This window comes from Anas acuta, chromosome 2 (assembly GCF_963932015.1).
Source record: "Anas acuta chromosome 2, bAnaAcu1.1, whole genome shotgun sequence".
NCBI lineage: Eukaryota > Metazoa > Chordata > Aves > Anseriformes > Anatidae > Anas > Anas acuta.
The window spans coordinates 5,855,901-5,882,879 of record NC_088980.1 but is presented as its reverse complement, the minus strand read 5'-3'; the positions used below and the strand labels follow the sequence as shown (position 1 = coordinate 5,882,879).

The 26,979-nt window shown below is 49.7% G+C and overlaps 1 protein-coding gene across 2 annotated transcripts; it reads right to left on the bottom strand.

Annotated features, from left to right (window-relative positions):
• Window positions 1-10,623: 10,623 nt before the first annotated feature.
• Window positions 10,624-24,042, bottom strand: CSRNP1 (cysteine and serine rich nuclear protein 1). Of its 2 annotated transcripts, none has more exons than XM_068673358.1 (5): window positions 23,884-24,042; window positions 18,118-18,313; window positions 15,718-15,977; window positions 15,286-15,582; window positions 10,624-14,320 (listed from the first exon to the last, which is right to left on the bottom strand). In XM_068673358.1, the coding sequence occupies exons 2-5, from the start codon at window positions 18,287-18,289 to the stop codon at window positions 13,325-13,327; spliced, it is 1,725 nt and encodes a 574-aa protein (XP_068529459.1). In that variant the 5' UTR covers window positions 18,290-18,313; window positions 23,884-24,042; the 3' UTR covers window positions 10,624-13,324. The 2 variants fall into 2 exon arrangements, with proteins under 2 accessions (XP_068529459.1, XP_068529458.1); XM_068673357.1 differs by lacking the exon at window positions 23,884-24,042 and adding an exon at window positions 22,487-23,721.
• Window positions 24,043-26,979: the final 2,937 nt, after the last annotated feature.

The window sequence follows — 26,979 nt, the reverse complement described above, 5'->3', positions numbered from 1 at the left end:
TGGCCAGGCCTAAGGAGGAAGATGAATGTAGTGAAAGTGAGCGAAGAGACTGCTTGGCGAGGAGGCCACTCTCTGACTCTGGCCAAAACTAACTGGAAGCTAAAAATGATCTATGATGTAAAGGCAAAAAGTGTTCAGTGACTTAAAAAAGGATCTCGGTGCTGAAATATCACAATGAACATTTAATGGCTTCCAGTAGAATAGAAAGGGCTTGTTAAAGAGGACTGGTGGAATGACATGGAAGAAGTCCTGGTCCTACCAAATCCATCTGATGGGCAGTGGATCCCATCAGCATGCCTGGATGGATGAGCCTTGCTATCCTTCCTAGTTCACTTCCTTAACTCTTTCAGTTATGTCTAGCCCCAAACCTGCTGAGGTCAGTGCTGACTGAACCTACTTTTAAAATAGACTCCTCAAGAGAAAGTTGGGTAAACTTGGCCCAAAGTCGGGTGAAATTGGAGAGAAAATGAAGGGCTGTGCATGGGATTACGCCAGCTGTTTCTCAGGCTGACAACTGATCTCTGGCTGCAGCTCAAGTTCAAGGTGAGGTTTTGAGGTTTACTACCTGTCCCTCGACGGTCTCTGTGTCCCAAAGAGATTTCACCTTATAATGGAAACAAGTCTCTGTTTTCCACCAGTTACAGGGATTTTTTGTTTTCTTCCTGACTGGGTAGGAACATATTTTTTGTTTAACTGAAGAACCTGTGCATCTGCTCTGTTCCTCGATAACACCTCACAAATGCCAGCAGCTGCTTAGAGTGATTCATCTTTAGTCTGGATGTCAGGAAAATGACTGGATAAATGTTAACTGAGGAGGCTCCAAGACATATGTAATACGAGATTGGATCATTCCTGGATGACGCCTTCTAACAGATAAAAGTCTGTGAGGTATTTTGTTAAATTACAATCTTCTGAGAAGGGCTGTTCTGAGCTTTCACTGAAGTAGAAGTAGAAACACAACATGTTTGTAAAATCAGAACTGAGTGGTCCCAACAGGTGATAGAACTGGGAAAGCTTCTGACTCCAATTTGTTAATCACTTTGGACAGAAGATTTTAAGTTGTCTGCAAATATATATATATATTTCTGTGAAGACAACATCATGCTTTACCTTGACCTAGGCCATTAAAGGGATATAAATCACCATGCTCCATGGTATGAAATGATTACAGGGATTGCAGTTCATAGGGACTTTAAAAAGGAAAACATACATCCTGTAGACCAAGGTTATCCATCATGAAAGTTTCTACACGTTCTTCTAAAGTGCTAGGTCAGGGCCTCTCTCAAAGATGAGGTGCAGGTCTTGGCACCAGTACCTGCCACCTCTCCCAGCCCCTGTCCACATCCTGGTCTCTGCCAGCCACAGCCTTTCCCTCCTTACCCTTTTTTCCCCTGGTATATGACCTTCATATCCTAGCTCTCTGCCTCCCCTTTTCTTGCCGAGAGCCAGCATTTGGGGGCAGGCAGGGGGAAATGCATCCAGCAGGGAGGAGGGAAGAGAAAAGGATCCCAGAAAAGGGATCAGCATGTCCAGCCAAGCTCGAATCAACACGTCCAGCCAAAGCTGAACCACCCTCCCTGTTTGCTAACGCTTTTATTATCTAGCTGACAAAGATCAGTCCATGTTACATGGAGTAGCAGACAGATAAATTTCTAAGAAGGGAATGCAACATATGCATCAACAATCACTAGCAAAGTGCTGGCTTTGCCTGGCTTTGCAGCATTTTGTTTTTGACTTGATCCGAGAGCACTCCAAAGTTATCTTTTTTTTTTTTTTTTTTTTTTTTTTTCTGCTTCATGGCCCTGTGGGAACTGTGCAGTGTGGAGGTGTTTGGGTAACCTTGGGCTGTACCTTACACAGGTTCTTACACCTTTTTATTTTTTTTTCCCATGTATGTGAACATTTTGGCTCAGTGTAATGAGTTCTGTGCTTATTTACCTTAATCACAAATTTAGACACTGCTTCTTATCAGATATGCTAGTAGAAAAGGAATTTGCTCAGAGAATTGCTACCACTTCACTCAAGGTGCTACAGTATCTGGTTCATCTTAATTGTCTGGGTAAATTGTAATGTGGTTATTTGAGCTGGGAAAGGGTGATCCTCGCAACCTCTAAGTAGTGCAGATTATAGCATGTCTGTTTTTTCTCCACAATTACCATCCCAGCGTGTGTGCTCACATGCACATAATAATAATAATAATAATAATAATAATAATAATAATAATAATAATAATAATAATAATAATAATAATAATAATAATAATAATAATAATATATATGTGAACACAGATACTCTGCCTGAAAGGGTTTTTCTCTATTGAAGGAAGAAGAGCTGATAGTTCTCTGAGGGAAGGGAAACCTACCCCTACAGGAAGGGAATTTAGGACCAAATGACAAACCAGAGCTTTGCTTGGACTTGGGTGTGCTTTCTGAGAGTGGATTTTTGTTTGTTAATGATAATTGTCATTGCTACAATGGATTTAAAAGGCTACTTTCGTAGTAGATCTTACCAGTTGCAGCAGTCATTGCTGCTGACTCCAGAAATACATTTTTGCTGCTTTTTGCTTTCTCCCATTTTCTTATTTGTGGGAGAGTTTTGCAGGATAGGGGAAAGGATGTATGGTTTTAATTCTGTTGGCTCGACTGACAACCTGGCACCAAGGAGTCATGAGCAGATTTTATTCTGGATTTCCACCCTGCCAGCAGGACTGGTAGCTCACTTCCAGGACTTTTGTTTACTCCATGCTCTGTCCCCGCTTGGGAAGGTGTGCTTTATCTTGCCTCGAGGAAACTCCTAGTCCATACAAGGTAAAACCTGCTGATGACAATTTAATAGCAGCACTTATCAAAGCAATTCTGTGCTTTTACAACCTTTCCAATTTAGGAGCATGCAGGGTTTACTTGCAGTGAAAGGACGTGACGTGGTCAACCTTGCTTAACCAGAATATCCCACTCCTTTGAAATCAGTTTGGTTAAGGCAATTCATAAACCTTTGTGGGCATATTTCAACCACCTACAAGTTCTTAACACAGCTATGAGCAAAGCCAGCTAATGTAGAAGATGATTTCCACTGTGTAAAATAAATAAATAAATAAATAAATAAATAAATAAATAAATAAATAAATAAATAAATAAAGATCTGGGATAATATGGATAAACATTAGTAGAATAAAATGTGGATATCTAACACTTGCCCATATAAAAGAAAAACCTCTAATTAAAATGTGTACAGAGGTGGCCATCTTTTCTCATAATCAGATGCTACCCGTGGTCTTTTGTGGCTCCATAAATGGTAAACAAAACAAAACAAAACAAAAAAAGAAAAAAAAAAAAAGAAAAATACACCAACAACTTTATTTCTTAGTTCACACAAGTCCTCGAAGGTTGCTCCACTTGCCATTCAGCCTGGAGCACCCAACAGATGGTAGGCACACAGTCATTTCAGGTTCCAGGGTCTTTTTTTCATTTGTTTTTATACGAAGCCATTCCACTGTCTGAAGTGACACCCACCATTTCTGCATGGCCTGGGTGCAAAATACTTTGTCTTTCAATGCAGGTATCACTTCAGATCGCCTATGTCAGTTCCCCGGATTATTACAGTCACGTCTGTGGTGGGACCCTCATCAACAGCACCTGGGTGATGACCGCAGCCCATTGCCTCAGCACGTGAGTGGGATAAAAAGCATCAAAACTCTTGTCCTCTTCCTCATTCTTGCTGCAGACAGGTGCCAGATCCTTCTCATCCTCTGAGCTCCCCTCTGGTGCCTTCCTGGCACAGCTGGACATCTCGCTGCACACTTAATCAAGGGAACTGGGAAGCTCTCATTGCTTTAACCTTGATTTTCTGTGTAATTGCTGACTTCCTGGGAGTGGAAATCAAGCTGATTGCTGATTTACATGAGAGGAGGTGCATTTGCATTAATGGGAGCATTTCAAATGTGCTTGCATCCTGAGAAAGCTGCACAGAGATGGAAAGGAGGAAAGAAGCATGCGTTTCCCACCTTCTCTTTCTTCACCATCAAATTGCAGGCAGCATTTTCCTAATTCACAAGACTGGTTTGCTGCAACCCATTGAAAATCCTCCAGTGGAAGGATCCCTCTAGTATCAGCAATGGGTAATTATTTGGAATATTGTCAAAAGGATGGGGCCCTTAGCACCCCATCCTGCCAGCAGTGCTGTGTATGTTCAGTCCAGCCCTTGGTGAAGCTGGGAGGTGACACAGTGGAGGTTTACTGAATTACCTCCCTCTTAAAAGTGATGCAGGGTGCCTCCTGGGATGACTTCAGCCCTGTTTTTCCCAAAACTGGGGAAAGGCAAAGCCTCAGCAGATTCAGGGGTGTTTGTCCACCCAAGATCCACTGAAATTCACTCTGATGTTGGGTGCCTCCAAAGGAGTAAGACCTTTTTTGGGTGGGAGCTTTTGCCCTTTATCAGTTTGTACCATGCCCTCCTCCCTTAATTACTCATATTTTCCCATCTCCTGCAAGATGGGAATTCAGGATCAATTCATGAAGTTTGCAAACTGTGTGTTTGCTGTCATCCATAAGCTAGAGACCTGAATAAGTGATGAAACATGCACGAGGACATCGGATCTGCTCTATAACTAATTCCCTGATGTAACACCTATAAGAAGCTGACAGTCTGCATGCTTGTGTCAGTCTGCACAGACTGGATCTACACCATGAGTGACCTGGCACATCTCCCTCGAAGGCAAGGGGAGATGTCACAGAGGAGCTGGACCCTTCCACTTATTAAACCATTAGGAATCAAACTGGGAGGTCTGGGCAGGCCTAAAATCAGGATATTTGGTGCTACGTTTGGTGCAAACAACTCTAAGGAAGGAGTTATTGCCTTTGAGATGATTTTTCATTTTTTTATTATTTATTTTTTTTTGCCTAGTTATCCTGGCTCTCTGCTGAATGCACCTCTTTCTTGTTTTTCAGACCATGAAGACTAATAGGGGTTATTAGTGAAGGATCAACTTGTGCGTTAACCTGGGAAGAGCTGCAGCAAAATCCCTCTGCTCAGCAACCCTCTTCACATCCCTTCTACCCTTTCTTGGGTTATTCACCAGGTTTGGCTGAGATCATAACAAAACATCAGTGATTTCACCCAGGGACTCTGAGCCCCTGTTTTTGCGTGAATTCAGCCTTCAGTGGATGGTTGGGACAAGCCCACCTGGAGCACACAAGATTTCCAATAAAAGCTACATTTCTATTAGGCAAACTGTGGGGTCAGTGAAGGGAGGCAGAAGAAAACTCAAGAAGGCAGTTTTTGTCCTTTGATGAACTAAAAACCCATCTTTTAGGAGTATTTGGGGCATCCTTCAACCATCCTCTCCCCCTGGCATGAGGACGAGCATTTGGAAATGCAGGATTTTGGTTTCGCTCCTTTTCCATTTCAACCCACTCGTGCCCTGCCTCTCTTAAGGGACACAGCGGTATTTTTGCAAAAATCCCAGCTCTTTGGGAGCGCTGTTTCTGCTCGCCAAAAGCCACTAGAGGGCATTGGCAAACCGGAGGAACGCTTGTCGCTCTTCTCACCGGCTGCTAAAGAAGTTTTGTGGGCTGAGCGTGATAAAAAGGCATGGATACAGCCTTGCACTCTGTCCTTTGTGTTTGCTCCCAGACAACGCCGATAAGCACCCGGGAGCTGCCTCTAGCTGCTCTTGCCCAGAGGTCTGATTGGCAACCAGATAAGCCCTGCTTAAACCCCTTGGTGAGCTCAAACGAAAACGAAAACCAGCAGCGTTTCTTCAAGGCTTGCAGAAGGGCTGGAGCCCCAGCTGTGTCCGCAGCTCTCTGCTTTATCAGGCTGCCCATGGCAATGCCCCCTCTGTGCTCAGTTGGTGGCACTTCTCTTCTGACAGGGAAAAAAAAGCCAAACAAACGAAGAAGCTTGCCTGCCCTTTAATATTACCGGGTGGTTCTTGCTCCTTTTAAGACAGCACGTGTGGTTTCTGCCGCGATGGCAAGTTCAGCTTCTCCCTGAAGGAGCCTAAATCCATTAAACTTGATGGGCTGACAGCTCTTGAATTCCACCTAGGAGCCAAGTGAGAGCAGCCAGCTGGTCGCTGAGATTTTGCCCTGATCAGAGGCCTTGGGGAATTATTTTTTTCAGTGGAGCCCCTCAAACCACTTCCAATTCCCCCCCCCCCCTCCCAGATGCTGAGAGGTGAAGGCGTCCAGTCCCTGATGGCTTTGGGGTGCCTGATGCCTGGGGTCGGGTCTATCTCTGCATGCTCAGTGCCTGGGCCACGAATGGTTTTAGGGATGTCACACGGGACCACAAATTCCCCATCACTCTCCGTCCAGCAGACCCAGGGACCTCCAGGGATGCTGCTGCTCCTTGGGCTGAAAACACTCGAGCACCACGTTAGCAATTCAACCACATGTATGAGCGACATCCCATGCTCAGGGCTGTTCCTCATTGGTGCTTAAGTGGCTAATAAACACAACCCCAAACATTTATATCCCGATATGACAGCAGGCAAGGGCTCTTCCTGCTTTTTCCTGCAGCTGCACAACTGCCCCTGCTCTCCAGGGAGCAGCCGTGGCCATCAGGCACTGGAAATCTGCTGTCAGCCTGCTCTGAACTTTGCTCCTTTAACGCCTCCTCATGCAGCAGCCCAGAGGTTAAACATCACGCCGCAGCCACAGGAGCAGGAAAACCACGTGTTGGAGACTGCTCGGGATCATTATCCCATCCCCGGTGCCAAGAAGAGCCTTTCTTTCCGGGTTCCTGTGACGGGAACAGCTTGTGCTGCTCAGCCCTGATTTATGACGCAGGGTAGAAGGGTGGCGGCGGCCAGGCAGCACGCACACGGTGCTTCCCTCATGCCCTCTCGGTCTCTGAGAGCCCTGTGGGAGTGGCTTGGTCTTGAGCAGCATAAGCAAAGCTGTAATCCGACCTTGGGAGCACGTGGAAAGCGCTGTGCTTCCCATGGGTTTTATTGCGTGACGGTACCGAGTCTCACAGCGATGTAATATCCAAGAGTATGGGGCAAAAGCCACTGGGCACGGTAATACAAGGCTCATATCTAATGTTGCCAGCCTTGTCTCCAAAGCTGGGTGGTGAGGACACAGCTAAAACCCTCTAGATTTTGGAAAATTGGTGCACCCCACGTCCTGAGGTGGAGCAGAAAAAGGAGATGCCCGTGGCTGCAAGGGACATCTGGAGTGGTCCCACCACACGCAGGGTGCTCTGGAGAGGTACGAGACTGGCTACAACGCCTTGAGCTGTTTGGTAGTGCTGTAAATGCTGAGAAACACAGCTCTGGGATCACTGAAGGGATCAAATCTAAGGGTCAGTGCTACCAGGGATGTCTGAGGACATTCCAACCCATCCTGCTGCTGCTTCAGAGGATCACAGCTCTCCTGAGGCCCCAAGTCATCCCCACCAGGATGTTCAGGCTACAGACATCTCATCCAAATGATTTCTATGATTCTATCACTTAAAGACCACAAAGTTCTCTATTTACTCCAAAGAGTAACTTAACTCTCCTCCAGCTGTGGACACACACACCAGGTGAGGGCATCCTCACCCATCCTCCAGACCCAGGCAGACCATTTAAGCCTTATTTTATTTTATTTTTTTAATACAAATTCCCAGTGAGATACACTGCATCGCTGGTCCCTTGGAGGAGAAGTGCTTCTCCAAGCTGGAGCTCCAGCTGCTGCCCAGTAGATGGCAATGCTGCCGTTCACTCCGCAGCAGTCTCAGTGGCCTGAAGCAAACTGATGGAAATGTGCAGATCGAGCAGTATAAAAACTCCTAATAGTTGTAGCTGTGAAGGAGGATGCCTAGTTCTTTCTATTAATGGCTTATCTGAATTCTCACTCTAGCCAGCCCTCTGACAAGAGATGAATTTTCACTGCTTTCTAGGAAGAAAACGCTAGAGAGAAAACTCTGAAGCCTTACATTTACTTACATTTCTTCTCTACAATTAACATCACCCGTTTCCTGAGATGCTGAGGACTTGAAGTCCCTCCGGATACGGATGGCCACAGAGGGGCCCTCACAAGGATCAGAAATCAAACAGATTTTATGCCCATGTGTAGTTTTGGTCGAATTGGTGGAGAGGACGCTTGTGGGATCCTTATGGTGTGATGAGGAGTTCTGTGATGCTGGATGTCAGTACCCAAAAAAAAATAAGGAATAACTGCAGAACATATGTATACTTATAACTGCAGAATATATATATTTTTTCTCATCCTGTAGTGTTGACAGATTAATCTCAAATGGTCCATGGGAAAATGCCAATAATTGCCAATTCTGCAGTGCCTTTTTTTTAGGCAGGCCAAGCCCATCTCCAGGTCTGAGTGAAAACCTCAGCAGCTGCAAATTTTTTCTCAACTACATGGAAAAAAAAACACTTGCATATGTGGAGAATGGGCCTGATGCAGGGACAGAGGTCTTGAAGCCAGTGGAAACTCAAAGGTTACCACCAAGGACACTTTTTGTTGCCTTTGCTGCAGACCGGGGACAACCCTACCCCTGGTGCCGCGTTGGTTGGTAGAAACTTGTCTTTTCTTTCCATGACTGAGGAGCAATAAGAAGAGGCATTTTATTTTATTTTGTTTTATTTTTGGACCTCCAGAGCAGGCACAAGGAATTGGCGTGCAGGAGCTGGCCCTGTGGAAATGCCCCTGCTGCTGCAGAGCCACCACCCCTGCACTCGCCCTGCCTGGCAGCTCCCGGCGTGGTTTTTCCCTGCGGGAGATAAAGTCCATTCCCTTTGACAATTTTATAGCCCTTCCTGCTGAGAACAGCTCCGGGGTGTCTCCTTCCTGCCCCGTGCCAGCTCCAGGCAAGAAATGAGTCAGGCTTTTTCCATAGGTTGCTCCACAACCCAGGGAGAAACACTTTCTGTCTGCTGGCCACACGCAACCTTTAACTCTTCTTGTAGGCACCGGTGCAACTCAGGAAAAGAAAACGAGAGCAGGTGATGAGTAATTCCATGCCTCCGGGTGTTACAAGCAGTGGTGGCTATACAGAGGGAAATAAAAAGTCAATAAAGAGGTAATAAAGAGGGTGAGGAAGGTGGGGAGCGTGCAGACTGGGCTGGATGGGATTTATTGGGTTCATTAAAGGAGCACCGCCATCCGCTGCCACGCAGGGCATGGATCACAGCCTGTGTGTCACCAGGTCTGGGCATGGATCAGAGTCTGTGTGTCACCAGTCTGAGCACGTGTGTCCCATGCTGAGCCTGAAGCCAGCTGGCCTTCACCCTGCCCTGCCAAGGAGGGAGAGTCGCGCCGTGGGAGGCTCCTGCGGGGGTAAAAAAAAAAAAAAGCAAGTGGGCTGGGGCGACATCAGCACCAAAAAATAATAATTAAAAAAATATTTTCTATTATTTTGGCACAGCAAAGCTGAAAAGAAAAGCCAACAGATTTGTTTTCGAAAGGCAGGAGCAGCAAAGTGGCTGCTGGTTTAATGCCAGAGCTGAAGAAATTGGGGAAAATCCTGCGGGGTTTCCACCGTGTCACACCCCAAGCAACCCCAAACTCCTCCTGGCACAAACCCTCTGCTCCTCCCGGCCGTGGATCTAGATGTTGGGATGCCGAAAGTTGTGCAGGGTCACAGAGGGGATGTGGCACCTCGGGGCTGTCCCCTCAGGGGTGGCCACCCTGCTGTTCCCCAGGGCACGGTGCCAAGCCATCAGCATGACCCGAAAATGTGCAGGAGCTGAAACCGTGCATCGGGCTCTTCTCCCAGCCAGAGAACAATTAACAGACAGGAAATTGTAGGCATAATTGCCATTATGTCTATATCCCATAAATCCCATTATATATATAAAAATATAAATAAAACAAACACATCCTACACATCCTTCTGAGTGGGAAAACCCGGAGTCCTGCATGGATTCATCAGCACAAGCCGTGACGACAGTATCAAACACCTCTGCCATGGACTTTGGCCTTTTTTTTCCCCTGCCTGGTCTTGGTTTCCGAGGGACTTACACATCAATGTCAGGTAAAAACAGGTATTTCCCAAACCAGCTTGTTCTCCGCGTTAACATCTCTGATTTGCATTCACCGATGAATTTGGCCTTTCCACCAAAAAGCCAAAAGATGTTTTTTTAACTCTGGGTGTGATCCCAGATTTCCAACAGCAGGGCTTCCTGCTTGAGGGCAAACGGGCTTGCTTTGGGTTTTCCTCGACTATCGCCAGAATTAGTTCAAACAAGAGTAAACTGGGGTTGTTCCCCAGGTGATGTGCCTGATGCTGCTGGAGAAACCATTCCCACCAGCCTGGACCTCCTCCAGGCCAAGAACTCGGGGATGGCCTGGCACTGGGTGCCCCTCTGAGAGGAGACCCATCCCTGGGAGAAAACAGAGGGACTTTGGGGCTCCCCTGGAGGCCACCTGGATGCCCCCCTTCCAAGGCTGCCACCATCTCACTCTTTGGGGTAGGAACCCCAAGGCAAGGAGACCTCCATTCAAAAACAGTCCAAAAAAAGTAAAAAAAACAACAACAACAACAAAAAAAAACGAAAATGGAACAGCTGTGACATGCAATACAGCACTCATCCCCACCATCCAAGTTTTTGAGCCACTGTATGGAATAAAAATTAACACACAGCCATGCTAAAGGATCAAGAAGGGCAAAACCACTGCCGTATTCAAACAAAGTTCTTTTATTGAAAGTGTAATGGAAATTTCTTCATATTGCTTCGATGAAATGAGAGACAGCAGCTGTAGACAAATATGCTTTTTTTCTTTTTTTTTTTTTTTAAACAAATGCAAATGGATAAGGTAAAAATAAAGCATTTTTTTTTTAACTTGTACCTTTAAGCAACATAATCACAATATATACACAAAGAAAGCTAAAATAAAGCTATGTTGAAACCGAAGCGTTTCAATCAATACATTAGATAATTACAGATTGTGTCAATAAATACCCAGTTTTTAAAATGTTTAACAGGCAACTTTTTACACAGATACAAAGAAGAAAAAAAAAATTATATTATTTACAATTCAGTGCCTTGGAAAAAAAAAAAAAAGAGAAAAAATCTTTTCTTTTTTTTTTGGCACTAACACAAATAAAATGAATAAATTATAGAAAAAAAAATCCACAAAGGCAGGAGTCAACCCCCGTCATTCATTTAAAAAAAAAAAAAAACAAACAACTGTGTATATATATATATAAAATATAAGTATATATTTTATATAAATATATATATATGCGGAGAAACCGAGGAATGTTACAAAATATATTAGTGCCAATAAATACAGAACGGTACCAGACTCTCAACGGTCAGTGAGTTTGATGCAGTCTGAAGGATAGCAACTACCACCTAGAAGATAACTGAAGGGGATTTTCAGTCGAAAGAAACGACGACGACGACGACAACAACAAAAATAATATATTTATATATATATATCTCCAGGAAATCCTCCATCTGCCAGTAGTATTCCTACAGTCGCCCTCCTGCCCGCGGGGATGTCCCCGGGGCGATGCCTCGCGGGAGGACGCGGTGGGTCAGCAACGCTTCGAGGTTGACCGGCTCAATACCAGAGAAGATGAACAATTAAATAATAATAATAATTAATAATAATAATAATAAAACCCAGTCTTCGCGATATTCGTACGCCAGAAGCTGCCCAAACTGCTGGCAGGGCGCTGGTGGTGCCTGCTGGAGCAGGCAGGGCTCGTCCATCCAAGGGCAGGTACCAACCAGCACTCAGCAGGGTTATCAGCGGTTCAGCCGGGGGAAAGGACCCCAAAGCCCCTTTTTGGGGTGTCCCCTCCCCACCTGGGTGGCTCTGCACCCTTTGGAAGGGGGGGGCTCAATGTAAAGCTGCGGGTTCCCATCGCGATACCCGGCTGCTCGCGCTGCTGGCGTAGGCACTTAGTGTATCACTGGCGTGCGGATTTTGGGTCCAGTTACATGGCATGGCCAAATAGTGTCATGTTCTTGGGCTGATTTCCACAACAAAAAGCCAAGGAGGCCTCTAATTTCCCTCCTAAACACACTGATTGCTCTTTTTTTCCTTCCTTCTCCAACCGTACTCAAACAATAAATAACCCACCAACCTTCACATCCCTCCCCCTGACTCGATTTACCCAATTGACCTATAAAAATGAAGAGTCTGGCCCATCAGTTTGGGGGGCTGCGATACCCTCAACATTTGGGAGCCCTAAGGAGCACTCGCTGAGAAGTATGAGCAGGGTGCTGCTGCCCTTTGCTTTGCTCGCCTGAGTCCCAGGATCCAGCCCCCCTGCTGACGGGTCCTCTGCATATTCAGGCACCGAAAGATCTCATGGCCAAATCCTTAGGAAGTTAAATAAGTTAGAAAATAATTTATGAAAAGGGTTGGGTGGTTTTTGTTGATTAGATTGAGCTAGCTTGTGTTTCTTGGGCAGTTGAGGGTCCCCATATCATGGATATCGGACACATTCCTGCTCTCCTGTCTGTGAAAGGCTGGCTAGCTACCCGAGCACCCTGCAGGAACCTTTCCCCTATCCCTCCCCTCCCACCCACTTGCATTCGGCTCTTGTAGAAATGTTACATGAAGACCAAACAGCCAGCACCTTCCAGACTCCAACAACAGGGCCATCTTCAGTATGTGTGCCACTTCGAGACCTTATTGCCCTTCCAGGTCACTGATAAACCACAGTGCTACTCATGTACTACAGGTAGAAAATAAATAAATACAGATATATTATGCAAAAAATATGATTGTACACATAATACATCTGAGGTATTACCAATTTAAATAAGGTTTCATGCTAGTTCAAGCTTCGGTGGCTATTTAAATTCTGGAATTTGCAATAAATAGATGAAGAATGATTATGTATATAGTGTACGGATCTCTTCTGTAAACCTTTTTGGATTTGAACGCAAGAGCGTGTTGGGCTAGCTCTTACGCAAATCACAAAGTTTCACAATAAATACAGCTTCAGAAGTTGTCTAAAAAAAGTTCCCACAACACTGAAACGTTTCTAGAAGGGGCTGTGTGTACGACTGGCAACGTTCACAAGGAGCATTTCTCAACAGGTCTTTGCATACAAAACACAAGGAAATTCATACTTGAAAGTCTTTGTTCCTCCCTCCCTCCCTCCCACCCCATCACGAAAGTTTAGAAATTTTTGCACAAACAGCAAGAGAACTGATTGTAGCTGCAGTATGTCAAAACGTCCACGTTCTATAAAGACCAAAAATAGTTTGTCTGCTCAGAAAGTCTCATTATTTTTTGTTTTTCCTTTTCACATAGCACATCATCCTGTCACTGAAAGTTTGCCCGTCCCACCGTTCTTCGGCTTTGGTTTCGGCACCCTGACGCTGCCGGTCCTTCCCGTCCCTGGGTACCCGGGCATCTCACACCTTCACCGTCTCCATCAGCGACGACTTGATGGCGTCCTCCAAATGCTGATTGTCTGTGAAAGGGGCCGGGGTTTCGGGGACGGATTCGGACAAACCGAAGAGCGACTCCAACAAACAGGAGCCCTGATCTCCACCTTGCGGGAAGCCGGGGAAATTAGGAAACTGAAACTGTAACGCTGAGTAGTTATCGAGGTTCTCGTACTCCTTCAAGGAGTTGTAAAGGGGTCCCAAGTTATAGTCCGAGAAGGACTGGAAGAAATCCAAGGAGTCAGAGGAAAGGCTGAGGTCGGCGTAGCTCTTGGAGCAGGGCTCGGCCGGGGCCGGGGCGCAGCAGGACAACCCGTCACAGCGCGCGTGGGCGGCCTCCTCCAGCATCCCGCCACCGTCCTGGTTGGCGTTCTCGTCCAGGCACTCGGAGAGGTGGGATGAGGCCACGGGGCTGGGCTTGGCCTCACCGCCGTGGTCCTCGATGAAGAAGTCGGCGGGGTGGAAACAGCTCAGGTTGTCCTGGCAGCGGCCGCCCTCCTCCTCGGCGTCCGAGTCGTTGAAGTGGAGGATGCGCGCCAAGCCGTCGTCGTCGACGTCCGACTGGGATTTGTCGGAGGGGAGGCTCTCGTAGGGCTCCTCCAGGTCCTCGCTGGGGTGGGAGGAGAGGGAGGAGTCCGTCATGTCGCTGCTGCAGCTGTTCTCCCCCTGGGCTTCCAGCTCGGGGCTGAACTGGGGGCTGAACTGGAAGGCGGGGGCCAGCGGCGCCGCGCGCTCCTCCAGGGGCCCCTTCCCCGCCGTGCAGCCCAGCTGGGGCAGCCGCTCCCGGAAAGGAGGCTCGGCCTCCGCCACCCCCTCGCTGCTCTGTTGCTGCTTCTCCAGCTCCAGCTTCATGATGGTGTGGATAAAGTGGGTCTGTACCCGGGACTGGTTGAACTCGATCCTGCCCTCGGTGTTGCCGCAGCCGTCCTTGGTGCAGCCGCAGGGGAAGGAGGTGTGGTCCATCTGGGGAGTGGGGAAAGGAGACACAGGGGTGAGGACACGAACCCAAAACTGAAGCTTCCCTTGAGCCACCCTCGGAACCCACCCCAGCAGCATGAAGGAATGGCTGAGGAGTCTAAAAGCAAGCTAAAAAATACAGCAATTAAAAAAATTCCACCTGCTCTTTGGAAGGTTGTCATAAAAAGATGGATTCTGGTAGAACTGAAAAACCTTAAAAGGTTTAAAAAAAATCAAAATGTAACACCCCAAAAAGAGAGGTAAATGGTAAACTTGAATTTTAATATACTGCATCTCGGTATTTAATATCTGTATCCTTCATCTCAGGGAGGGGATGAAGGACAAACCGTGGCACCTTCATGTCCCAGCTGTCAGCAGCCACTAGAGGGGGGCTGTGACACGCACACGGAGCACTCCACGCTTGTGCACGCCTGTGCACACCCACCCTGAGGCACCCCAGTGTGCAACCACAGCACAGGAAGGGCACCCGGAATAGGGAACGTGCCCCCAAAACCAAAACGGGGTGGACACCCATAAAACTATAAAATATTTATAAAAAAAAAAACAAGGTGCTAAATTGCATATAATGGGATTACCCCGCTGCTGTGATCTGCAGGTGGGTCTGCAGGGCTGATGCTGGTGCTCCCACGTTTGCCCGAGTGCACCAGGAGCTGTGACACGCAGTAAGGAGGGGAACAAAAATACCAGCAGGGGGAGGAGGGGAGATCGCAGCCTCGCTGGAGGAGCAAAAAGCTTTTGTTTGCCAAGAGCAGCCCACATGGTCCATCTCTCTCCGCCGCGCTCCGTGCGGGTGCGTTGGCACATCCCCATGGGACGTGTGGTTTGGGAGGTGGATGCTTTCGAGCAGCGCTTGCCTAGCAGCCTGGAGAGCATCTCCAAGACCTTCTCCTAGCTTTGCCCCGAGGACAGACGCACGCAACGGGGACAATGCGAGCCGGCGAGGGCAGTACCTGGCATTTAATGCCCGCCAAGCTGCAGCTGCAGGTCTCGGGGTCGCAGACCTCCTGGCAGTCACAGCCGCAGTCCTCCCGGGACAGGCGGATGCTGTGCAGCTCCCGCTTCTCCTCCTTGTCGATCTTCTTCACCCCCACGGCTTTGAGCAGCGCCCGCCTCTTTTTGGCGGGGTAGGGCTGGAGGAAGAAGCCATCCTCCAGGTCCACGTTGCTGACATCGATGTCATCGTCGGAGATGTCCTCGACAGTGAGCTGGTTGGCCTCCTCCGACTCCTTTGTGCCGTTCATGGTTAGCTGAGGGCACAAAATGGGCAAAATGTTAGGGAACTGTTGAGGACACTAAGGCAGAGACCGTCAGGAGACACAAGAAAGGGAAGATCTGTCCTGACAGTGGCCACCTATGGGACTTTCACCGACCCGGCCACTCACCTTCCATTTCAAGGCTTCCAACTTCTCCTCTTTCAATTTCTCTTTCAGTTTCTCCCGACGGACGTTTTCCTGCTCCTTCGAGAACTCTGCTAGCGTGAACTGCCGGGAGGAGCTGTGCTTGCTCACCATCCCCAGCGTGCAGCCCCCACGGCTCGGCACGCTCGTGAAGCCCTGGCAGCGCGGGAAGTAGAACACAGTGACCTGGTCAAACTCCACGTTGTTCTTCTTTAGCCGCTTGGATTTCTTCAGGATGGACGTGGCTAAAAATGGGGGAGGAAAAGAACATACGGTCAGCACTGTCATAATGCAGATGGAGATAAAATATTGCAAACAGGCTCACAATTGCTCTCACAACGGGGACATGGTAGGGTAAGGTCACAGCATTTTGTGTTTCAGGATCGAGAGGGGGAATGTGGATGGTGAGGAAACTCTGCCAAGTCCTGGTGCATCGGAGTCGCTGCTCAGATTCACCCTAAGAAACAGCTGCTGCTTCTCCTTCCCGCATGACTTCCCCCCAGGAAACACACATTTGCTTATTCTTCACGTGCAGCAGAGCAGAACGAACAAGCAACTGAACCACCCCGCACGCCTGCCCTGCTCCAAGCCGCAGCACCCTGCCTGCTGCCCCGCAGCCAGGACCTCGAGGTCCACTCCCGGGATGCCAGGGCACTGATGCTGCAGCGTGGTGCGGCTCTGGCTTTCGTGGCAGAGCCCAAAAAAAAAAGCCAAAACGTCTGTTCTTTTGGTACTTCCTTTCACCATCCACTGGGAGGAACTACAAAGCCATAGTTCGTTCTCCAGAGACTCATCTGAGAGCAGCTGCAAAGATGTTAATCTTTACGCAGGTGATCCCGGGGTAAACATGGCAATACATGACTCTGGTTTATCTTAAGCTGCTGAAGCACGTTGCACGCCATTTAGAGCAGAGCTCCTCCTGAGATACCTGGTTCTGCATCTGCAAACACAGCGAGTGGGGGAGGACTAATTGGTCAGGGCAATCTCAGAGGCAGCGAGTTTCCACGAGCTGCACAAAGCAAATGCAAAACGCAGCAGTAGGTGTTGCATGCTGCTTGCATGTCAGGAAGGAGAATCAGCGAGGCACAAATGCAGCGTTTGGCTTTTTTTTTTTTTTTTTTGGCTGTTAGCTGCTAGTGCACGGGTGGGAATTGAGGAAAAGCAGCCAGGAAGGGCTGGGTGATTCCCTGGCACGGGACCAAGGCAGAGCCAGAACTGAGCTGAGCTCCTCGGATGGCGGAGCTGGGAAAGTGCAAGACTGGACAGTTAGCTGCACCCACGTTTCACAGGTCTCGCTTGCCAAAACGCAGCTTTTTGGTTTCGGATGAGAAGAAAAAAAAAAAAAAAAGCGTTCACCCAGCTGTGTCAGCAGCTTCTGCTCACGAGCTGAGGGTTTCAAACCAGGCTCTGCCGTCGCTTTGATGCTATCTTTGCATTGTGCATTGCTTTTTCATAATAACCTTGATTCAATCTCCTAAAACATCAGCTCTTTATCAAAAGGCAAGTTAACCACCGCGATCATCTATCGACTGAGCTGCTGCACTTTGGCATTTGCTTCTCTCTCCTTCCCCCCCCCACCTCAAATTGTTTTTCCATTCCTGACCCTTTCCTATTGAGGCAGAGAATACAAAAAGTTCATTGTTTTGTCACCAAACCTGGGAAGACAAGCAAGAATGAGCCTCTTTATTATTACAAGACTTCTAAAGCCTTTTCAGACCACTGCATGTTTGTGTATGTCTGCTAAGTGGACCTTAACTGCTACATACACTGGGCGTTCAGCATAATTTACTAGGTTGGACCATTTCTCCTCCACGAAGATGGTCCCCTATTGTCTTGTTTTCCCCTTTGCGCAGCAGATAAGGGATTTTATGACCTTGTCTTCTGCATGTTTTCCTAAAAGCTCTCAAAACCGATAATGCTGGGAAAACAAAATAGCATTTATCTGTCCTGACAGCGGAGGCAATGTCAAACGTGTCGCGTGCTTTGGCAAAGTCCCCACCTTATGTAGGAAACGGGCTCCGAAATGGTAATTAGGCTACTGGTTAACCATTTTGAAAACCCAGCATTATGGGCTGTGCTGTCTGTCCCATATTTGCCTGCTGAATAGCTTGAGAGCGGGCTGAGGGATGGTGGATGCTGCTACAGCACTGGCCTAGAGGCACCCGTGTGCCTCTGCACATCCACGTCCTCTGGGCTCCAATTCCCAGAAATTTGGACTTGGGCAAGAAAATAACAAATGGGTAACAAAAGCTGGGAGGAAGGGCTGAGGAAGAGTCCCCTGGGTGAGTATGAAAATGAGATAAATGAGCACGACGAGAGGGAAAAGGCACTGTGGCTGCTTCCAGAGTGGCTGCAGAGCTGGAAGTGGGTGGCAGGGATACTCACGGGTGAAGCTGGGCGTTAAGGCAGAGCTGGGCTTGCTCTCTCCACGGGAGTTCTCCTCATCCGAGTCCCAGCCCGAGGATGCTGAGGAGGACAGGGGCGAGCAGGAGGAGGAGGAGCAGTAGGTGCTGTCGTCCCCCAGCTCTTCGTACTTCCTTTTCAACACCCCGCTCATGGTGACGCCGTATCTTTCATATAACTGGAAAGCAAGAGAGAAAAACATAATAAAGCAAGGGAAATAACTCCAACTGCAAGCAAGGCTTTGGCACCATCTCAGTCCAGCCGTGCATGTGCGATTCCCAAAAGGTGCCCCCCAAACCCACACCTTGCTGCCACCCCATGGCACATCCGCTGCCTTCCTCTCCTGTTTTAAGGCGCCACAGAAAAAAACAACTATCACAGACAAGCGACTGTCCAGAAACCAATTCAATCAACACAAATGTTATCAAACAATAAGTATTACGTTTTGCTTACTAATTCTTTTATGTTAACTCCTTACCAGATCGCTTTCTGTGCAGTTACAGCTTTAACGTCGTGCTAATTACAAAAATAAGCCAGTTTGCAGAGAACAATCTGTTGGCATGATTTACTTGCTACAGCCCCCTGGGGAAACAGACTTATTAAATGAAGCACTGAAATACAAATATATCAACTGTGAAGAACAGCCCTTCTCCTCACGGTGCCTTTCATAGCCAGTCCCCCATTCAATAAGCTATTCTTGTTTAGGCTGGGTTATGCATCAAGCATAGTAGCAATTAAAAACAACGCAGCTAATTAAAAACAAAGGAGCTCTGTGCTCGCCGAGATTCTGAAATATCCCACATGCTTTTCCACTGCTCATCTCGAGAAGGAAAAAATAAAAGGAAAAATGGGGAAAAAAAAAGCCCACAACTTTGTTGCATGTTTTAACCTTTGGTTTCATGAAGTTTGTGGGAAATTGCACAAAAGCTGCACACCTTGCCTGAGCGATATCAAAGCCCACTGACACCGGGATGCTGGTGGGAAGGGCTCCCCCAAAACTGCCTCCAGCAAGGAGGAGCCAGGGGGGATGCTCCCTGCCAGCCCTGCAATAAAACCAGCAGCAACGCACGCAGCCAAGAGCAATCCCAAAATTCGGATAACAGCAGGAGGACTCAGACACAGAGCCCCGATGTCCCCGGACCAGGGTGGGGAAAGGGCAGGTACGATGCTGCCAGCCACATCCCCGTACCCTGCTGTGAAACTCTCCCCCCAATTTTGCTCCTCGTAACCGTAACCGTGTCACTTTCTCACCCTCTTTTGCATGTCTGAAGTTAATTTAAGCCCGTCTCAAGAAAAAAAAAAAAGAAAACCCAACACAAAAACACAAAACCAACGCTCTCCTGACAGCTCTGAGCATAGAGCACAGAAACCGCACAGCCTTCAGAACCTCCTGGTGACGGGATTTTCGGTATCTCAGCGGCGCTGCACAATAACACCTAGGCTGACGGGCGCGTACGCCGTGCCTCCAAAGCCCCAGAGCTCATTAATCACGATTACCAACAGCTTCCCAGGAGCCGGCAGTCCCCTAAAAGGTTAAAGATGGATGGATGGAGCCGTTCCTGGGTTGGAAGAAGTTAATCATTCACCGCAACGTGCGCCCACGGGGCTGCTGCCCCCCTGAGTCCCCCAGCCGTCCCCTTCTGGTGGCAAACGGTGGCCCTGGGGCTGCAGGTGCTGGTGCCAGGGGTTGGGTTTTTGGGCCTCGATCCAAAGCAGATGGGGGGAAGGTGGCCCTGGCGGCCCCCCAGCGGCAGCGTGTCCTACCTGGCACCTGCACTCAGCCCTCTCCTGGCAAAGCAGAGCTTGTGGGCAGCCACAATGCCCAAAAACCTCACGTCTCCTTGTTTTTTTCATTTTTTTCCTCCTCCTGTTCCATCGCCTGTTGCTTTTAAGAAACGACCAGGAGCGAAGGAAATCTCTAAATCCGTGGAGTGGGTCTGAAGGGAAGCCTGAAGCAGAGGTTTGCCTGGCACCGCTGTCTCCTCGTCCACACAGAGTGACCAAAAACTGCAAAAATAAACTCTGGGAAGCAGCAGCTCGCACCACAGGACACCCACTCGCTGCTCCGAGGACTCTTCCTCCACCTTCACCTTCCAGCCAATGGAGGGAGCACCCGGCTCGTCCAAGGATGGGATCTCCAGCAGGATGGGAGTCGAACGGGCAAGGCGGGCGGGTGTCATTTCCACTTCGTCCCCTCCTGCGGGGACACCGGGGTGCGGTGGAGCAGCCGAGGTCACGGTGCTGGAGATGAGTCCCTGGGCAGCGACACTGCTCTGGTGCAGCTCACCCCATCCAGGAGCCACTTCTGCTTGATGCCATCTCCCATTTGACATCCATCCATCCGTCTGTCTGTCTGTCCGTCCTCTCCTCCAGGGCCAGCCCTCCCCAAATACAAGCACCCTCCTCTCCACCCCAAAACCTGCCTCTGGGGATGCGCCGGGAAGGGAACATTGCTGCCAGCCTGAAGAGCATCAGGACTTTTACCCAGGGCCAAAAAAAAAAACCACCAAACAACATCTTTTTATAAGGGGGTTGCCCAATTTGTAGGATTCCCACAGAAGGGAGCAGAAGGGTGATGCTGCAGGGCGAGGCAGCCCTGATGCTCGGGTCACCTGCAGAGCCGGATTTCCCAGCCAGAGCTCACCAAGCTATATTTTGGATGGTGCCATCATTTATTTTTTGAAGGGGATTTTACAAAATATATCTTCACGCATCTACCCCCCAAAAAACACCCTCTGGGCGGGGGTTCAGCTGGCAGGTCACAGCTGGTGCCCTCCCCTCCTCGCCCCAGCGCTCGGCGGTGGAATTCGCGCCGTGGGAGCAGTGCCGCCGAAACCGCCAGCCGCAGCCGGGAGATTTGAACCGTGGTGATGCCGCTAGCCTGAGACTTCAGCCCGCGTTTGTGCCTAGCACAGAAGTCACAAAAATGTGCACGGCAGCGTGAAAAACAAGGAAAATATCTCTGCTCGGCAGTGCAAATCTCTGCGAGCAGCACGGAGCGCAGGAGGATTTTACCACCTTCTCTCTCTCTCTCTCTCTCTCTCCTTTTTTTTTTTTTTACATAACCTGAAATAAAATAATCCTATCTTCCTTTTAGTTGCCAAAAAAGACATTCTGTTCTTGGCTAAGACTTCTTACTCATCTATTTTACTGAAAACAGCTTTTGGAACAAGTACATAATGCAATGGATCAAACCCGCAGGAATTCCTCTCTGGCACCAGAACTCCCACTATCCTGGGAATACTTTCTAACAAATATTTAGCCCAGATGTGCATTCCTTTCTTTCTCTCTCCCTCTCTCCCTCCTTTTTTTTTTTCAAACATTACATTTTTTTTTTTGGGGGGGGGGGGTGTCTAATGGGGGCAGGGGAAGGGAAGCGAATCTGCTAAGTCCTATTTCTGGCGGCCAGCGAGTTGCAGGGTAAAGCCCTAATACGCAGGAATGCGAAGAATTAACGTTTTAACTATCCTCCTCTGGGACAACGTATCAACAGTAAATATTTCGAGTAATTTAGATTTAAGAAGGCTTGGCATTTGTTGAGCCCAGTGAGCAGGAAGGCAACCAAAACCACTATCAGTGGCCACTTGGGCTGGTTCTCAGAGGCTGCACAAAGAGATACCGTGGATAAGGAGGTTCTGCGTCCGATTTTGGGGCCCTATCTGCACTTTTTATGGGGCAGTGCATGCTGCCACGCAAGGCAGGCGAAGGAAACCTCTCCCAGTGCACCCTTGCTTGCTCTGCTGCTCCTCAAAGCAGCTCCTAGGGTATCATGGCAATATTTGCAATTTCTTCTTTTCCAACCGGGGAATATCCCAAAGGGTGGAAGGATCCCAAATCTACGCGCAAGCTGAAGGCAGACTCTTCCTCCACAAAGCAACTTGTGTTAACAAAAAAAAAAAAAAGCAAACAACCAGTGCAATCCACTAAAAGCACGTATTTTCAGGGCCAACCTCCTGGCTCAAGGAGCACCAGCATCCCCGGGCAGCCGGGTGGGCTCATCCCAGTGCATGGGGTCGAGGTCACAGCCCAGCCCCACGAGCTCCACGCCTCGAGCCAGGATAAATATTGGTTTAAAACCCACTTCAGCCAGGTACGACTCATGCAGTAAACCCTGGGGGAGTCTTTTGCCCCCCCTTTTTCCAGGGGTTTATACGGGTGACCTTGGCATGAGCATCGCCAAAAACTGGCGCGGTGCTGAGCCTTGCGCTGAGCACCCCGAAATCCTCACCCCGAAATCCTCACCGACTCACAGCCTGGCAATGCCTCCAGGCAACTTCGTCACCCCCGTGCTATCGGCACCGACTCACTGCCCGTGCATTTATTTAACTATTTTAATTCCTGCCATATTTACCTCCGTGGCTTCCCAGCCGCCGCTGGGGCAGCCTCCCTGCGGGGTCTCTTCCCAGTTTCGGGGGCTGTCCGGCTCAGCCCAGCTGATTTTCCCCCCTCCAAGGCCGGGTCTAAGGTTTCATAACCTTCCCCTGGTTAAAAATAACCTCTCCTGCCGCTGCACGACCCAGGCGCGGAGGCAGGGATCCGCTCGCGGTGCCACAAGTGCGCTCTCCTGCGGGGCTGGGCGAAACGCCTTCCCCAGGAAGCAGGGCAAAAGAGCTCGCTCCTGCCAATATTTTGGGAAGCTCGCGGAGAAAAAGCTCCGCGGGGTTTGCCACCAAGCCCTTCTTTCTCTTAGGGTAAATAAGAAACATTAGCGAAGGCATTAAAAGGTTATCTGGCACGGCCCGGACGAAGCGGGCTTCAAGATGTACTCGGCGCAGATTGCACCGCAATAAATATGAAAGGAGCGAAGCGTGCTTTGTCTAGGAAAATCCTCTATTTGATTACAGCTGATGAATAATTCACGGCGGGTTTCCATCCTCGTCCTGCCCTGGGTACACGCCGTGCGTTACCTTGCCGGCCGTGTGTACGCCCGCGGGTCCCTGGCTTGAATTATTAAAGGGAAAAACGCTCCGGCACCAAAGCAAGAGGAAGAAAATAATAAAAATATATTTAAAAAAAATGAAAAAATAATAATAATTAGCTGTGGGACACCGCTTCTCCCTGCACGCCAGCCCCATCCCACGGGGAAAACACGGCGGAGGGGTGACAGGCGCTGGGGGGAGCCAGAAAAGAGGAATTAAAGCGAGGTTTGGGAACTCGAGAGGGTTTTTTTTCGCTGCTCTTGTTCCTTATTTCCCCCCCCCCCCCAGGTGCGGTGTGAGAGCTCCCCACCGGGGGTCGGTGGTGAAGGAGCCCCCGGGGGGGGGCGCCCCGTCCGTCGGTCTGCCCGTCGGTCTGTCGGGGCGCCGGTAGGTGTTGCTGTAGCGACGGGAAAACATCCCCGAGCCGGGGAGTTTGGGGAAAGAGGGAGCCTGCCGGGCTCTCCCCCTCCACCACCACCACCCCCGGTTTTATTTCACCATCGCCGCGAGCTGGCGGGGGGGGGCGCGCTCCCCCCCCAAAAAAAAAATAAAAAAATGAAAAATTATTTTTTTATTTTTTTCTTTTTAAGGGGGGCTCAGCAGGGCCTCCCCAAGACTCTCCTCATTCCTCATCCTAGCCAAGAGGTCCGGGGAGCTCCGCGATGTGTCCCGGTTGTGTCCCCGATGTGTCCCCCCCAGTCCGACTGGGAACGAAGGGGGGGGGGCACCCAACCAAACCCCGCTCCCCCAAACCTCCCGTGACGGATTCACCCCAAAACCCCTCAATGCCAACCCAAACCCCTCACACAACCCAGCCAAACCCTTTTACCTGAGGAGGCGGCGGGTGGCGGCGGCGGCAGCTCCGGCTGCAGTGGCGGTGCCTGGCGCGGCGCCTCCCGCTCTGCCGCTGCCGGGGCTGCGCCGCGCCGCGCTGCCCTTTTTCGTCAGTGGAAAACTCCGGGCTCTGACGCAGGCGGTGACAGGAGCGGGGCCGGCTCGGCCCCGGGCCCGCCCGGTTTCCTGCTTCTCTTCTCTTTCTCCCCCCCCCCTCCTCCTCCTCCTCCTCCTCCTTCTTTCCTCCGGTCCCCGGGCGGGGCGCTGAAGCTCGGCTCGGGGTGGCTCCGCCGCCTCCATCCCGCCCGCACCGCCGGGGGCGCTGCCCCTGAGGGGGTGGGGAGGAGATCGGGGAAATAAAGTGGGGTGGTGCGGGGGGTTAAGGCTGTGGTGGGGCTCAAATGGGTTTGGGGGATGCGGGGTGTTCTGAGCCTGCAAGGGGTTGGGGATGCACAACCACTCTGGGATCCCAAAATGGGTTTGGGTGCCTCAGAGGATTCAGATCCCACAAGGGTTTGGGGACCCACAACCACTCTGAGACCCTAAAATGGATTTGGGTGCTTCAGAGGATGCAGATCTCACAAAGAGTCAGGGGCCCACAACCACTCAGGGACCCTAAAATGAGCTTGGATGCCTCTGTACGTTCAGGTCCCACAAGGGTTTGGGGACCCATAACCACTCTGAGACCCTAAACTGGGTTTGGACACCTCAGGGTGTTCAGATCCCACAAGGGGCTCGGGGATCCACAGGCATACTGGGACCCCCAAATGGCTTTGGATGCTTCAAAATACTCAGACTCCATAAGGGGTTTGGGACCCACAACCACTCAGGGACCCCAGAATGTGTTTGGATGCCTCAGAGGATTCAGATCCCACAAGGGGTTGGGGTGCCATAACCACTCTGGGACCCTAAAATGAGCTTGGATGCCTCTTGTGTGTTCAGGTCCCACAAGGGGTTGGGGACCCATAACCACTCTGTGACCCTAAATTGGGATTGGACACCTCAGAAAATTCAGAATTCACATGGCATTTGGGGACCCACAACCACCCTGTGACCCCAAAATGGGTTTGGACTCCTCAGGGTGTTCAGATCCCACAAGGGGTCAGGGACCCACAGGCAAACTGGGACCTCCGAATGGCTTTGGATGCTTCAAGATACTCAGATTCCACAAGGGGTTTGTGACCCACAACCACTCAGGGACCCTAAAATAGGTTTGAATGCCTCAGAGGATTCAGGTCTCACAAGAGCTTGGGGACCCACAACCACTCCAGGACCCTAAAATGAGTTTGGATGCCTCAGAGAATTCAGAATTCACATGGCATTTGGGGACCCAGAATCACTCAGGGACCCCAAAATGGGTTTGGATGCCTCAGGGTGTTCAGATCCCACAAGGAGTTGAGGACCCACAACCACTCTGGGACCCAAAGATGTGTTTGGATGCCTCAGTGTTTAGATCCCACAAGGGGCTGGGGACTTACAGCCATGCTGAGACCCCAAAATTCATTTGGATGCCTTAGAGAATTCAGATCCCAAGACTGTCTGGTGACCCACAGGCATGCTGGGACCCCAAAATGGGTTTGGATGCCTCAGAGGATTCAGATCCCACATGGCATTTGGGGACTCACAAGCAACAACCCCACAGGACCCACAACTTGAATCCCCAAATGGATTTGGGCCTCACATATCATTTGGGTCCCTTCAGGGGTTTGAGACCTACAGGCAATGGGTTTGAGCCCAACAAGGGGTTGGGGTTCCCACATGGATTTTGGGATCCATGGTCACAGCTTGGACACCAGCGTGAATAAGGACCCCACAAAAGGGTTGTGTCCTTCAAGAGTTTTGGGACCCAAGGGTTGGGAGCTAACCAAGCCCAGATGTTTGACTCCCACAAGGAGTTGGGGCCCCATGAGGAGAGTGGGCCCCACAAGAGATTTGGGACCTGAGAAGCAGGCTTAGATACCAAGATCTGGGCTAGCAGGTTTGGGCCTAAGGTGTTTTGGGACCCATGATCAAGAATTGATCTCTGAAAGGGGTTTGAACCCCACAAAGAGCTTGGGTATCATAAGCAGGCTGAGCAGCAAAAGAGATTTGGAACCCACAGAGGGGTTGGGACTTCCAAGCAAAGTTTGGCCTCTTTAAGGTGTTTGGGCCCTCCAAAAAGACATGGGCCCAGCAACAAGGCTTTTGTTCCCAGAAAGGGATTTTGAACCCAAAGCGATTTGGTCCACAAAAGGTATTTGTGCCCTATTGACAAAGGTTGATCCCCCAAGGGGATTTGGGCCCCCAAAAGGGATTTAGGCCCCATGGGCATGGGTTGGCCACCAAATAAGTTGGAACCCTTCAAGAAAGAGTTGTCTCCAAAGGGCCATTGGCCCTATAAAGCAAGGCTTGGCTCTCAGAAGGCCCCACCAGCAAGAGGTGGGATGTTTTTGGGGGTTCATGTCGCAGTGTGGCTCTACCAGCAGATGCATTTTTGGGGGATGGAGGGACATTAAAAGTGATGATTTTTATTCCACCCTCTGCCAGTGCAAGGCCCTACGAGCAGTAGGGTTAGTGGAACAGGAAGAGGTGCGCTGGGGGCTTTGAGAGTGATATTAAAAAGCTGGTGAAGGAGGACAAATTTTTTTTTTTTTTTAGTTAATTTTGCTCCTGCTGGGTTATGTGTGAGTTACCCTGTGGCAAGAAAGGCACTGTAAACCCTGGAGTTTGGGGGGCAGCAGGGAGTTGGTGTCAGGTTCCTTCCAGCTCTGGTTGCTGCGGCCTTCAGCCAAAGATGTCCACATGGTACCAGGAGCTTCCGAAGAGCTCCAGGTTTTTGACCCCAAGTAATCAAACCCCTTCCATCAGTAGGCAAAGCACAGGTTTACCTGAAATTCCTCAATTTTGCTATTTTGCCATATTTTCGCTCCGCAAGTTCAGCTGGGCCATCTCCAAGCAGCGTGGCGAGAATCCCCAACTTATGATGCTGCCTTCTCCCGGGGATGCTCCGTAAAACCTAAAACCCTACCACCTGACAGCGACAACTCCCAAAGCACGGCCGGGATGACCCGAATTTCTTTCCCAGACGCAGACATCGTGGAGGCAACACGTA

What these genes read in the sequence shown, in the direction of transcription:
- CSRNP1 (XM_068673358.1), bottom strand. Translation starts at nt 18,289, where the DNA reads ATGAGCGGGGTGTTGAAAAGGAAGTACGAAGAGCTGGGGGACGACAGC. An exon ending in CTTAACGCCCAGCTTCACCC is followed by an intron (nt 15,978 to 18,117) that starts GTGAGTATCCCT and finishes CCCCATTTTTAG; the next exon opens with CCACGTCCATCCTGAAGAAA. An exon ending in TGGCGGGCATTAAATGCCAG is followed by an intron (nt 14,321 to 15,285) that starts GTACTGCCCTCG and finishes CCCACTCCCCAG; the next exon opens with ATGGACCACACCTCCTTCCC.